The following is a 13,248-nucleotide window of genomic DNA, read 5'->3' on the forward strand; positions in this document are numbered from 1 at the left end:
AAAGGGAATCGAGGATTCGGGCAAGCTGGGAATAGGGTGACGGTCTGGATTGTCGGTAGGATATGTTGTGATGGAGTAGCTAGTCCGAGGCACGTCTTCGCCTCCCTTAACAGACACGAGCCAACATCAGGCGCTTCTTAATGTGTATGAATCCATGAATCCATGAATCCATGAATCCACAAGTCTCAACCTTTCTTGTGCACATTCGACGCTTTCGGCTTAAAGAGATTGGAGAGGAAATCAAGCCACGCGCAAGAGGCAGACAGGTTGGCTGTAAGCGTTCGCAGGTAGCCTCACCTTGGGCAGCTATGAGAGGCCCCTGTTTCAGACGGCCGTGGAGCCAGGGCCATCATGGGAAATATTACGCCCGATGGAGATATAGACCCTCAGCAAGCCATAGGCAAGACAATCAGGGGAGAGACACGACCCCAGCCATGGGCCCTCGAGCAAGACAAGGCCTGGTAGACGAGGAAAGTGGCTGTCAGACTGGATGCTTCCCCAGTGATGCGGTTGTTCAAGACAGGAACAACGGGCCAGGTGACTGGGCATTCAGGTGGATCATAGCAGCGGCATCGTCAGCTCGGCATCAGGTCTTGTGTCCATCGATCGATCAGCCTACCGGGCGGCAGATGACCTAGTAACCCTCAAAAGGTCAGGGAGAGTCCAGTGACAGAGCAGGCACTCGCCGACGAGCGTTGGTCAAAGTTGTCCACACACTGGCAGGCAGATATCGGCTTCAGCCACGAGAGGAGCCGACTATACAGATAGATTTGCGAGAAGGATCGCCAAAAGGTCGCAACACTGTCGCTGTCGAATTCCTTGTCGTTTGGAGGGTGCAATCCTTGATAGGCGAGAGACCTCTAACTGTTGTTGGGTACTATTAAATCAAATCCAGCACCGGCGACCATGGAAACTAGTCAAGAGGCCCGAGCCGTTCACCGGACTCCAATCTTCAGCCCGGTGGATGATGGTCTAAGCATCACCTCCCTTGTAGGCTGGCATTTAGAGTGCACCTAGCCATCATCCCCCGGTCGTTGATCTGTTTACACGCCACGACAAACGGGTCTGGCTATCAACCGGGTCGTGTCCGTCTATGTTTGCTCGCCGAGGATTGACTGTCTCTTCAGCTGCTCTATTTCCTGCCTGGCCGAGGCCGCGGAGTTCATGACGCACCATGTCTCTTGTGTCCTTGTCTTGAGTCACTGGATGTTGGATGTGTCCGAACCCTCTGACCCCATCTTGTCTCGTTCAAGCGGTCACCCAACGACGCCTGAGGAGCAGTAAAGGCTCGAAGCGGCCCATCCGAGCCGAAGGGAAACCAGGTGACTGTCTGCCCTGGTCCACGGGATGACGATGCGAGAGGAACTGAGACGTCGAATCGGTCGTGCCAGTGAGGATTTGGAGAGGATGGTGACTGCAGATACAATCGAGGTTTAATGCAACTAAAAGGTGGTCGCACAAAGGGTGACCGCCGGGAGAAGAGCAGCGCAGCCACTCTGGATGCGTTGAGCAAGCAAACTCTGATGCAGGCCGCCAAATGCCATGCCTGCGCCTGCGCCTGCGCCCACTCGACTGACATGAACGGCCTCCACCGACTGACACCACTGACACCAACTGACACCTTGGGATCCCTACTAGGTAGCCGATTCTGCTGCCCAAAAAGAAGTACGAATAAGGATGAGACGCAGATTGAGCCGACGAAAGGGAAGAATGGTGAGACTGAGGACGTGACCCAGTTACTGACTGACTGTCTCTATCCTATTTCTAAGAGAAATACCATCGCAATGCATCCAATCCCACGCGGTCTGTCGTCTTGCCCGCCAACCGTCAGCGCACCCGAAAGAAGCCTGAATCTGTCGTTTGTCCCTCCGAGTCTCTTTCTCCCCTCTCACATTCCCGCCGCCAACAGCCAACAGCCACTCCTACGCCTCCAAATCCATCTGTTGCTGCTTTTCTGCCCTTCCCCTCGGCGTCCGATTCTTGATTCTCTGCCTTCTGCGGGCACTCGACCTATGGCTGTGGGCTGTGGGCTGTGGGTTGGCGGATTGGCATTCGCTCTGGTTCATGGCTCTGACCCTCACTTGCTACTGACCCTGGGTCTTGAACGATTGAGGACGTCTTCATCCTCCCGCTGCTTCGTCCTCTGCTGCTCTTCCACCTCGACCAGCCTCTTACTCTCGGCGTCTCTCCACCTGATCGGCCGCAAACTCCCTCCCTGACCGGCCTCCTCCTCTTCCTTCCGCTGGGTCCTTCTACCACTCGTCCACCGACTAGGAAACGGGGGCCTTTACGACCTTGGGTCGTCCCTCAGGCTCCTTGTCTCTGTTCTCTGGTTCTCGGCCTCCACTCTGGGCCGGTACGGTATTGTATCGAGCCCAACGCCTAGCCTTTCCACATTACATACTAAAACAGCTTCATCCTGCTCCTTCCCTCTCGACGGACTCAGACCCATCTACATCTATTTTGAACAAGTCTCTTCCTGGTCTTTGTTTTTATAACTCAATTCACCATGATTGTTTATCCTGCCATCTTCTGCACACGCACCTAGAGTGTTCTGCCATTTCTTGGTGAAAGATCCACCTCCGGCGTCCTTCCCCACCTTCTCTCACCGCCATTTATCCATCTCCCGCCCGGCGCGCACAACAAACAAGTGCCGTTTCGATATTCCTTCCGCCCATGGCGATGCATTACTCGCAGCAGCCCTACTATCTGTACGGCCATCCTCAGTGGCCCGACGACGTCAAGCCGGCTCTCACTGAAGACGACTCCTCGGTCCTTGACGACAGAGTGCTGGACTCCTCCACCCCCGCCGACCTGGCAGCGGCCGATTCCTCTGACAGTCGACGTCCTTCAATGACCAAGATGGAGGATGAGTACGTCCCGCCGCATGTGTGGCAGGAACGGCCTCTTAGTGTTATGCCTCCGACCCGTCACTTTTCCCAGACCTCTATTCCACTGTCTAGCCCTCATGGCCAGTATTTCGGCCAAGGCAGCTCTGCAAGCTGCGGTCCGGATTATGTCCAAGCACAACCCTGGGCCGTCTCTACGCGTTCCGAGAACAATACACCAACACCGTTCTTCGGAGCGGTACAAGAACCCTTCGGTCAACAGTCCCAATACAATGCGGGCTCGGCAAATTTCTCCAGCTATCACCAACAGGACCCTGCTTCGGCAATATCCATGTCACCCCAGTCAAGTCAGGGCGGGTGGGCATCGACCACCTCGTCCGAAGCAGCTGAAGCCGGACATCTTCTGAGGCATTCCCGGTTCCGGCCCGCATCACCCTCGCTGGTGCAGAGATCCGATGGGATCAGGAAGAAGAATGCAAAGTTCGAGATCCCCAAGGACAGGAATCTGGCCAATATCGATGCCCTTATTATGCAATGCGCGAATGAGGAGGAAAAGAAGGAACTCAAACAGCAGAAGCGGCTGTTGCGAAACCGTCAGGCTGCGTAAGTAACCCGTGACACTCCTTTCTTCGCAGAAGCTAATTGCGTACCCGCTTTAGACTCGACTCCCGCCAGCGCAAGAAAACTCACACCGAAAGGCTGGAGCAAGAGAAGAGGCTTTTTGCAGGTCAGAAGGCTGAATTGGAGGAAACAATTGCCCAGCTTGAAGAAACATTTCAACAAGAAAGAGAGCAATGGCTTCAACAACGGCAACAATGTGACCAGCTTATTCATCAGCTGCAGTACGACCGAGACGAGGCCATCCGCACCAAAACCCTCGAGACAGCTGAACTGCGACGCATGAACAATGTCTTGAAAGAGACCATCAGGGATCTGGAGCGACAGAATACGCATCCCTACTCAGCCGGTGGTCCAGACACATTCTCCAACGACTTCGCCAATTTCAAGACCCTTGACCTTGAGGACAACTGGGATGATGGATTCAGCCTCATCAACAGCGATGACCTGAAGATGGAGGAGCCAGCCCACTTGCAGAGACAAGCAACGCCGCGGCCTCCTACTTCGTCGATCCAGGTGTCTGCAGCTTCCACAGCTGCCAAATCCCACGATATTCAGGTCGATGCCGGCTTCAGCTGGAACACTTTCTATATGTGCTTGCTGGCTGGCGCTTTTATCGTCTCCCAAGCTGGCTCGGAGGGACCTGTCACCGCGCCGCCTGCCGCCGTTGTGACATCTCACATGCCTGCTTTGTCCGATGACTACCGTGCCGAGGCCGGTAACGTCCTTAACGCTGTACTTTCGTCAGGGCCTGAGTCAGCACATGAAGTCCTGCCTTCTCGCCCTGCACCTTCTTCAGGACTGAACAGTTATCCTTCAACTGCAGCCGGATCCGATCTCTCGCCCATGACCACCCCAGTCTCTGGCAATCCCCTTGGAACCCTTCATGCAGACCTCACCACCCCATCACGGCAACAGCAGATGGCTGCCGTCTTCTCCCTTTCCGCAGCTTCCTACAACCATGTTGCGAACGCCGACGGCGCCTTTGACAGCGACGAAGACCAAGTTCATGAAGTAAAGCCTACTCGCCTGCAGCAGTTGTACGCTCAAATGCAGGCTGAAAAGGATGGCATTGAGAAACTTGGCGGGATGGGAAGCAAAGCGTGGGAGAGGAGTGTCTTGCTTGATCGAGTACCAGAGAAGGTGCTTCGAGATTTCCGAGAGATGATTGCTCGAGTGGAGTAGAGAAGTCGGGCACGCGTGACATTTTCTCTCGGGCCTCGACCGTTCCGATGGTATTTTCGATGGCGGTGACCGTGGATCCCGACCTCTTTTCCACCTCGATGATGTTGATTCGACCTCCGAGCACACTCTCGCTGCACACTCCTTTACAACTAACGAAATGGATTTCAATTCTCAGTGCGGGATGTTTTGAAATTTTGATTCTTCAAGGGACCACTAGCGAAAGATGATCAGCTTCAGGGCACAATTTCTTTACTTTTATGTTCCGGCTTCTGGATTTTCAGTCGTGAACTCTCGATATGGATTGATGACATAATGACAACGTTTATGACCTTTTTACGAACCCTTTCATGGGACAGTAAGACTCTGTGCAGGGAGACAGGAGATGAAAGCTCTTGGAGGTGCCACCAGATCGGAAATCCCGGCAGGAAGTGTTTCAGGTTTGGGATTCAGTGGTAGGATATGAGGGAAGAACTGAAAGTGAAGCTGGACAATGTTGATGATGATGACTATGATGACACATGATGTCGACGACGACTACAGATTTTGATGGCAACTAGATTCCTGTCTACAGAAACCATGCCTGAAAGGGGCATGCATGAGCTCGCGCAAATGATTGCAGACACCTAACGACCTTTATGATTATTTTCTTGGATGAGGGAAAGCCAGACTTGGATAGTCCTCACAATTATCAGTCGTTGTGATACTTAGGATAAGAAATGGGTATGAATATCGAACCCAGAACCACGATTTCAAACCAATGGAAAGGCGGATCTAGCCCAGTAAAGCTCGAATAAATAATTGACGATCGGCTCGACCGGCCGCGTAAGGTAGATCAAGCCCTTATGGCTCGTTCTCCTTCCTACCCTCAAATGATACCGGCAGCAGAAATCCAATATTGAATACCCCAAAAAGAGGTCGTCGAGATAAGATACACGCCATGGATGGAGATGGGGATGGCACGACGGCACGACGGCACGGGACGCCATCAGCCACGGGCCACAAGGCACGGACGGGATACGCCATGTCATGCCAGACCGCACCGCATCGCATCGCATCAGTGAGTGGCACAAGACACAGACTTGGCGACGTCGACACTGTGACTGAATATGTCCACAGCATGTTCGGCAAGAGAGCCCAGGGATGCTTCTGTAGTAACTGTTCGCAATTCTCGGCTCAATAATATGAGCTGAATCAAGAACGGACTTTCCAGTGTCCGACGACGCTCGCTCACCGCCTGTTGTTGCCTTTTGCTACCCTGATATATTTCTTCTTTGGTGATGGAAAACAGGGCAGATGACTCGAAGGCGACAAGGGCTGGACCTAAAAATGGCCAGAGGGAATATCGAGCCCGCCGGAACTGTTCATCAAGATCTCGTGACGCCTTGCTGTCGGACACTTGCTCTCACCCACGGCATTGAATCTGTCCCCTCACGCTGAACCGAGGAAAGTGTCCGTGGATAGTTTGCAAGGGTTTGCGTTCGGCCAGCAGCGTGTTTCATGTAGGTGGATCATACTTCTCTTTCCAGATCCTAATCATTACCAGAAGAACATACGTCAGCAGACAGTCTCGAAAACATCGTCCTGCGCTGCATATTGTGATGAGACATTGGCCTTGATGGCCTCGTCTAATGAACATTGGACAGGGAAATGACCCAGCCACCTGATTGCATGTAGTGGATCCAACAAACCAAGCCCGGAAAATAGGGAGAGGTATGTGTGGCCACGAGAAACAGGTCCGTGGCGGTGGGCCGGGTTGGAACAACGGTCGCAGAAAAGACTCTCGGAGTCTCACCGCCAATCAGAACAATCTTGGCCCAAGAATTCAGAAGCAACGCTAGAATTTCGACCGCTTTGATGGGAAATGGTCGGAATACATGGATTGTGTCGTTGGTATAGGGCCGTGCTGTGAGAACGGATCGACAGGCGACGAAACAAGAGCAAGAAACCACGATTCAGGCACTCACCAACTGTTCCCCAGCGTCTTCGCACCATTCTGCTCCGCCAATCTGAGAAGTTGTGCTGCTTTAAACTAGAGCCCGACATGCGTCAGTGTCATGTTATGTTTCTCCGAGACGAACAGAAGACTTGATTCGCCAAAGCAGCCACAGTCAGAACTAATGCAAGGGACAAGGTCAACAGGTCCTGGAAACGGTCGCTGACTGGGGAGGTGGTTTCTGCATTGCTGCCCAAAGTGATGCAGCGATTGAGAGCACGCTGTATTGGGTATTTTGCGTATTTGGGGGCCGCCGCAGCTCGAAATGGTGTCAATCCCACACAGACGGCGTCGATGAAGACAGTCCCGATTTAGAGGAGACGCTCAGGCTGTGCGACCCCTCGATCGACAGACGTAGTGTATCAATGCGGCTCAGCTGGCCCGCTGGCGCAGTCAATCACGTGTGACGGCAGTCTCAATGTTGGGTTTCATTGTGGTCGTCAACTTCCAGGGTACATGTGGCTGCCCCCAGCATCCAGCAGGATTGAAATAAAAGTTCTGACTTACTTTGTCCTTTTTGCCCCCAAATCCTTCCAGATAGCACCAAGCAGCTTCGTTCATGGCGTCGGTGTCTCCCAGGTTGGCTGCAGTCTCGTAATATTGCCGCGCCGCAACTTTGTCGACGGGAACACCCCAGCCGTGCCTGAAGCAGTTTGCCAGTTCAAAGATGGCCAGCACAAGCTCTCCCTTCGCCGGTCCCCCCTTCTTCATTCCAGCTTTCAGGGCATCTGACTCGATGGTGGCGGAATTGGCTGCCGCCGCAGACAAATAGGTGACCGCTCGAGCGGGATCTGGTTGACATCCCCAGCCATGTCGAAGAGACAGGCCGTATAGAACCTGAGATAAGACGTTGCCGGCGTCCGCAAGGGTGCCAAACATTTCGGTGGCTTCTTCGAGGTTGCCCGATTCGTGGAGCTGAATCGCTGTCTGTATGTTGGAGTCGCTGACCGGGTCATTGATGCTGCGTGGACGTGCTGGGGATGACGTTGCCGGCCCCAGGCCTGGGTTCTGCAAGTCTCCTGGGTCTGGTCGTGAGGGCACGACAGGAATTTGGCTAGCTAATATGGTAGCACGTTCCTCCCATTTCGCCTCTTTCTCCTGACGATCTCCAGGCTCGATGTATGTATCGTCAAGGTTTGGAAGGTTTGGCGGTAGGTTGACCGAGCTGGCACTGGTCGACCGGTCTCTCTTCAGGTGCAGACGCTGGGACAGTCTTTTATGTTCCTTCCTTTCCTTCTCGGGAGACGAGTCTGAGGCGGATGGACTGACACTTTTGCGGAAGCGTCCGAATGACCGTCTTGTCACAGAAGGGGTCCTCGGTTCGGGAAGGGGGACTTCTTGCTCGTCTCCAAACGCAGGAGGTTCGATGTGTTCTTCGGTGTGGGTGTCTGTGCGTACAAAGGTGAACTCGCTGGCTTGTGGTAATGTCTGTGACAGCGGTGTGGCCTTGTCCAACTTCTCCTTCTTCCTGAGCAGGTCTTTGAGCGGCATGATTGCAGGCTCCTCCAGATGTCTGCTGGCTACCGGAGGGCACCGGATTTAGATTTATATGGGCGGTGAGATCGAAGGGAGATATAAAGGAGATCAGGAAATGCTTCGGTACCGGCGCTGTCTCTTGACATTCGTGCAGGAATGAGGCATGGCTCAGAGGGAGGAAGGGAATGCGACACGACACGTGTGAGGCTGTGCTAGCGGTTGTTGATGAGGTGGCGGCTACATTATGGAAAGGATCGATGCCTGGAAGCCGGCGAGAGAAGTGCTGTCTGTTCACTGTAAGGGAGTGGTGAGTGGTGAGTGGTGAGTGGTGAGTGGTGAGTGGTGAGATCGAGGGCTAGGGCTTAGAAGTGGCTGCGATGGCTGCAATTGCAAGTTGGGGGCCACTATTATTGATCACTTCGCAATGGGAACCTGTGGTACGCCATCAGCTCGTTCTTGTTCTGGCCTTTGGTTTCTCTTTGTCGTCCGTTCTTGCTCTGGCATTGCATGATGGCTGGAATGGAAACTGAGAGTCTGAGAGTCGGGCATCGATGTGGCAGCACCAAAACCCCTCGCCCACCTGACGCAAGATACCTGTGGTTCATTCTCCTGGAGAACTGAAACTCTCACCCGCGGCTTGCCACCGGCTCCGTCCAAAGGCTCAAAGTAGGCTCCTTAGCCCTGTAGCGTCCACCTGGGGCCTAGGGGACTTGGGGGCTAAGGCTAACCAGGCCAAGGCTCCTTAGGCGGGGGCGGGGAAGCAGGAGGGAAATCTCGGGCAGTTCAAGCGACGCTCTGTACTCTCTTCTACTGCTGTGGTATGTGTCGGCGTCATGTCGCCGCCTTCAACGTACGATACGCTTCATCCTCGACGACGCCCATGGTCTTCGCTTGCCTCACGCCCTTAGTGTCGCGGTCGCCATCTCCACGTTCATTCCTGTGGAGATTTAGCTTTCCTGTGGACGTCTTCAGATAGCCTTCTACATTTCACAGGTCTGCCTATACTAAGGTATCTATCTCATCTACATTAACAGGCACTCCAGACCCAGGCACGCCCAGGTCCAGCCATGGATATTCTCGATCTACCGCAAGAGATTCTTGGTCATATCCTATCGTACCTCCATCCGGCAACCATTGTCCGCTTTGGGCAAACCTGCAAACACGCTCACGACTTCATTGGCCCGCGCAACCAGATCTTGTGGAAGTCTGCCTTCTCGCACGTCTTCGACGATCCCAATGATGCTTGGTCCTTGATGCCAGGAACCTCGCGCGCCCCCAATGGGACGCCAGTGGAATGGGATTGGCACTGGGAGCTGGTGGGAAGATTGCGGGCATTGCAGGTAATCCGGTCGAAATGGCGAGTTGCTGACGAGCACGACCATCTGGAAAAGCATCTGAACGCAGTTCTCAGCATGCTCGACACGGCCAAATTTGCTCCTACCGCGCGGGAGCTCGCCAACGGTAAAGTGCCCTTGGAGGACGACCGGTATCTGTCGCTCAATCTACAAATCCTTTCAGACCTCGATCGGTATCGAGATGGACTGGAGAACCTCATCCACGACACAGGGACGCCTCAATGCATCAAATACTCCGGCTCGGATGGGAATCCATGGAACTCTCCCAGGTATCCGGTCACACGATCGATGAGTTTCGACGAACACGAGAAACACAGGCCAGAGTCGGCTTCCAGACTGCATGTTCTCTACGGCCTCACCGTGCGTGAGCGCATCACCCACAAGGCCCGTGGTGCAGCTCGCCGCAAGGTCTATGACTGGCACCGGGTCGGGCCAGATAACGACTACGGTCCTTTCAAAAGGGATGGTAGCGGCCATGTCGACTGGTCTCTGCTCGAAGGGGTGTGCAGCGTCATCTCGCGCAGTTTTGAAATGTGTGTGGATGGCCACATCGCCATGCCTCAGGGCTTGAGCTTCTCCATCCCCCACCGCTCTTTGATCGACCCAACCACGCCGACAGATTGGGCCCGGGTCACGGGCCACTGGTTGGGGACGTACTCCTTCCTTGATTTCGCCGACCTGTTCGCCTACAATACATGGCACGGCGACGCCCGGCCCAGACTGGATGATGAGCCCGAGGCTTGTGGCGACCTCATGAAGCTCGAACTGAAGCTAGATGACACGCTATCCGGCGACCCGCGGTTGCACACATCTCTTCCCGTCTGTACAGACTTGCCCATGCTCTTCTTTTCGGGTCTGTCCCGAGCCCACGTGGGCGTTCATCGGCCGGCTGTTGGGATTCGCGGCTGTGCGTGCCTGGTGCCCGGAGGGAGAGAGGTACGATGGCGCTTCATCATCTCCTACGGCGGAGAGGACCAGTGGCAACTGGAAGGCATTCAACCAGGTGGCATTAGATCTGGAGGGGTGTATGGCCTGTGGTCTCAGTGTGACCATGACACAAACGGCCCAGTCGGCCCATTCTGCTATTTTCCTGCCGAGCTGTGCAAGTCCACCAGCGTGGTCTTGTTGGCTTGAGGTCCTAAGTGGCTTCCCAGACAGTTCAATACTACTCGACGACGGTTGACGCGAACAGATGTCCGTTGCGACCGGGAGCGTTCTTCTTATCACAGTCGAACCTACTACGAGTTTGATGCTCGCCACAGCCTCCTAGACAGCCAATAGAGTTTGAACCCAACATCTCCTGGGGGACATCGGAGATAAAGGGGAGCCCTCCATTTATAGAGCAAGCCTGGTGTTGGTTACACAAGCCCTACTGAATGGCGATAGATCGACAATCTTAGCTGTCGCCTTCAAGTGCACTGCTCACAGTCGCGCAGACTCGACAGGGCGAGTGATCGCCCCATGGTAACGTCAGGCCCTCGGATGAAGCGATAGCATGTTGTCTTTTCGATGGGGGCCGCAGGGCTAGGCATGGCCATCTGAGGCTGCCATGAGAAACAAAGGACGGGAGGCGGAGCGGACCTCCCGCAGCTTGCAAATGTCGAATACATGGTTGGTTCCATGCTGGAAGTACAGAGCAGATCAGCGACTTCGACGGTCAATTGAGACCATGTTCCTCCAGATCAAAGCACCAGCAAGTCTGTTTTGAAGCCATCCTTACAAGGAGGGTGATAAGGCTAAGGAAGCACTGTACAGCTCGTACGGCTCGCACAGCGACGGGCTCCGGCCGATTCACGTTGACGATTGCTTGAATGAGAACAAGGAGACACGGGTGGAGAAGGGGATATCTTTCATGCATTGCTTCTAGCCAGTCGAGACACTAGCACTCCCTTCGCTTCTTGGGTCATCTACGCGCTGGCCAGACATTAAGCAGTCATCTCCAAGCTTCGTGTCTTGATCGAAGCGCAGCTCCAGAGGGTAAGCCGCCCACGGTGGCGGATGTTGCAGCTCTTTCCTACCTGCACCATGTTTTGAATGAAACACATCGGCTTTTCCCAGTGGTCCCCTTAAATGGCCGTACTGCCAAAGTCGACACAGTCCTTCCAGAAAGGGGCGGCGCCGACGGAAGCGAGCCCTTGCTGGTCCCAACCGGGATCAAAGTGACCTTCAGCATCTACGCTTCGCACCACAGGCGGGACATATTTGAATCGGACGCAGATGAGTCTCGCCCAGAGCGATGGGTGGAAGGAGAGGCTGAGGCCGGCAGGAACTTTGTAGGAGCTTTCGTGCCTTTCATTCTGGGACCTCGTGTTTGTCTAGGCAGTACGTGGTCTTTGCGGTTCATTCTGACATAGCCCATGCTGGCCACCATGCTTCAGAGAACATGGCAATGATGACAGTCTCGTATATCGTCGTCCGTCTGCTCCAGAGTTTCAAGCATATAGAGACGGCGGAGGTGCCAGACTTCGTAAGAGCCCCAAGGCGACGACAAGGCTGGCCGAGCGAGGAGACACGATATGACATGAAAGATGGCCAGACCACATTCAACATCGGAATCACGATGTCTCCCCGTGACGGCGTGTGGGTGAAACTGCAGCAGTCCAGTCAATGAGCCGGCACCGCACAATGGTACAGGAAACGTTGGAAGGTTGGCAGTCCCATGGTCTTTGATTGCGTTACAGGGCTGACCGCCGGATGACCGGTGTTGGAGCGTGACGTTGAATGACAATCCTGTCGTCTACGCCAGGGGAAGGATGTCGGCGTCTGATGTTCCCGCTGACTGTGGTGAGGAGAGTGGCGGAAGGATTTGCCCGGTCCGATGTCTCATTAGCAACCATGATATTTGCAACTTTAATGCAGAGTACACGCCCACGAGGGGATTCCTTGGGATGGAATGGTATCCCGAAGATGTTGCTGCTTCCCCGCGTGAATACATTTTATTCGGCCAAACGCTTGGATGTTATGGAAAACGGTATCCTCACTTCACTCCTTGTAAAGCGTGAGTCCGTTACCGGTGAGTTCGTGGATCCCTACTTGTCGAAACATGCAAACAGGTTTCGTAAAGCGGTTCAGGCACTCGGGGCCGCATAGTGTATCCTGGCACCCGAGAGACCACTCGCAACGAGCTGGTACACAGAGGTGGAGGCGGAAGACGGAACCGTCGACATAGAATCGTTGATTGAACTGTCTCTAACGGCAGCCGCGGCAGCAGTCAAACGTGGTCGCATGGTGGAGGGCTCATTGAAGAAGTCGTCGTCACTGGAAGGACGGCCAGTGCTGAAGATCAAGTGCATCAGCTGTTTGATCATGATTTGCCAGACCTGGAGCTACAACAATAGAGAGGAAAAGACAAATAATTCGCAGAAAATGAGGACGTGGGAGGAGGGGGTTTACAAGACAAGACCCTGCCAGAATGCAGCCATCTTATATATCGGTTAGACAGGAGGAGGGACTCGGTATGTGATCGTTGGTGGCGGCGGGTGACATTCACCATTCAAACTTGGAACGTCACACCGGCGGGCCGATCGGCTCAGATCCGATCAATTCGACGGCGGTATGTGTATATCCATCTCTTCCCGTGCCATGGCAGTGATCTGTACAGATTCTCTGGGTCTGGTCTCTTGAATGTCCCGGCTGTTGCGTGTCCCAGTTTTCACGAGCTGTGGATGCGGGGAGTAGTGTGACATGTAGGACTCGGAGTGGGCGGCAACCAGCGGAATCAAGGTCGCTACAGAGTTGCTCGCTTTCGCTTCGGGGAGTGACGCGGCCTCAG

At 54.3% G+C, this 13,248-nt stretch overlaps 3 protein-coding genes across 3 annotated transcripts; 2 read left to right on the top strand and 1 right to left on the bottom strand.

The window, feature by feature from the left end:
- Positions 1–2,676: 2,676 nt before the first annotated feature.
- Positions 2,677–4,652, top strand: A1O1_08174 (uncharacterized protein; the record flags this gene model as incomplete). The annotated part of the gene is made up of 2 exons (XM_007729036.1): positions 2,677–3,452; positions 3,509–4,652. The coding sequence occupies 2 exons, from the start codon at positions 2,677–2,679 to the stop codon at positions 4,650–4,652; spliced, it is 1,920 nt and encodes a 639-aa protein (XP_007727226.1).
- A 2,386-nt stretch (positions 4,653–7,038) lies between these two features.
- Positions 7,039–8,136, bottom strand: A1O1_08175 (uncharacterized protein; the record flags this gene model as incomplete). The annotated part of the gene is made up of 1 exon (XM_007729037.1): positions 7,039–8,136. One exon carries the CDS (start codon positions 8,134–8,136, stop codon positions 7,039–7,041), a length of 1,098 nt encoding a protein of 365 aa, XP_007727227.1.
- Positions 8,137–9,188: 1,052 nt separating this feature from the next.
- A1O1_08176 (uncharacterized protein) lies at positions 9,189–10,610 on the top strand (the record flags this gene model as incomplete). Its single annotated transcript, XM_007729038.1, has 1 exon — positions 9,189–10,610. One exon carries the CDS (start codon positions 9,189–9,191, stop codon positions 10,608–10,610), a length of 1,422 nt encoding a protein of 473 aa, XP_007727228.1.
- Positions 10,611–13,248: the final 2,638 nt, after the last annotated feature.

Source organism: Capronia coronata, assembly GCF_000585585.1.
Source record: "Capronia coronata CBS 617.96 chromosome Unknown acBCG-supercont1.7, whole genome shotgun sequence".
Lineage (NCBI taxonomy): Eukaryota > Fungi > Ascomycota > Eurotiomycetes > Chaetothyriales > Herpotrichiellaceae > Capronia > Capronia coronata.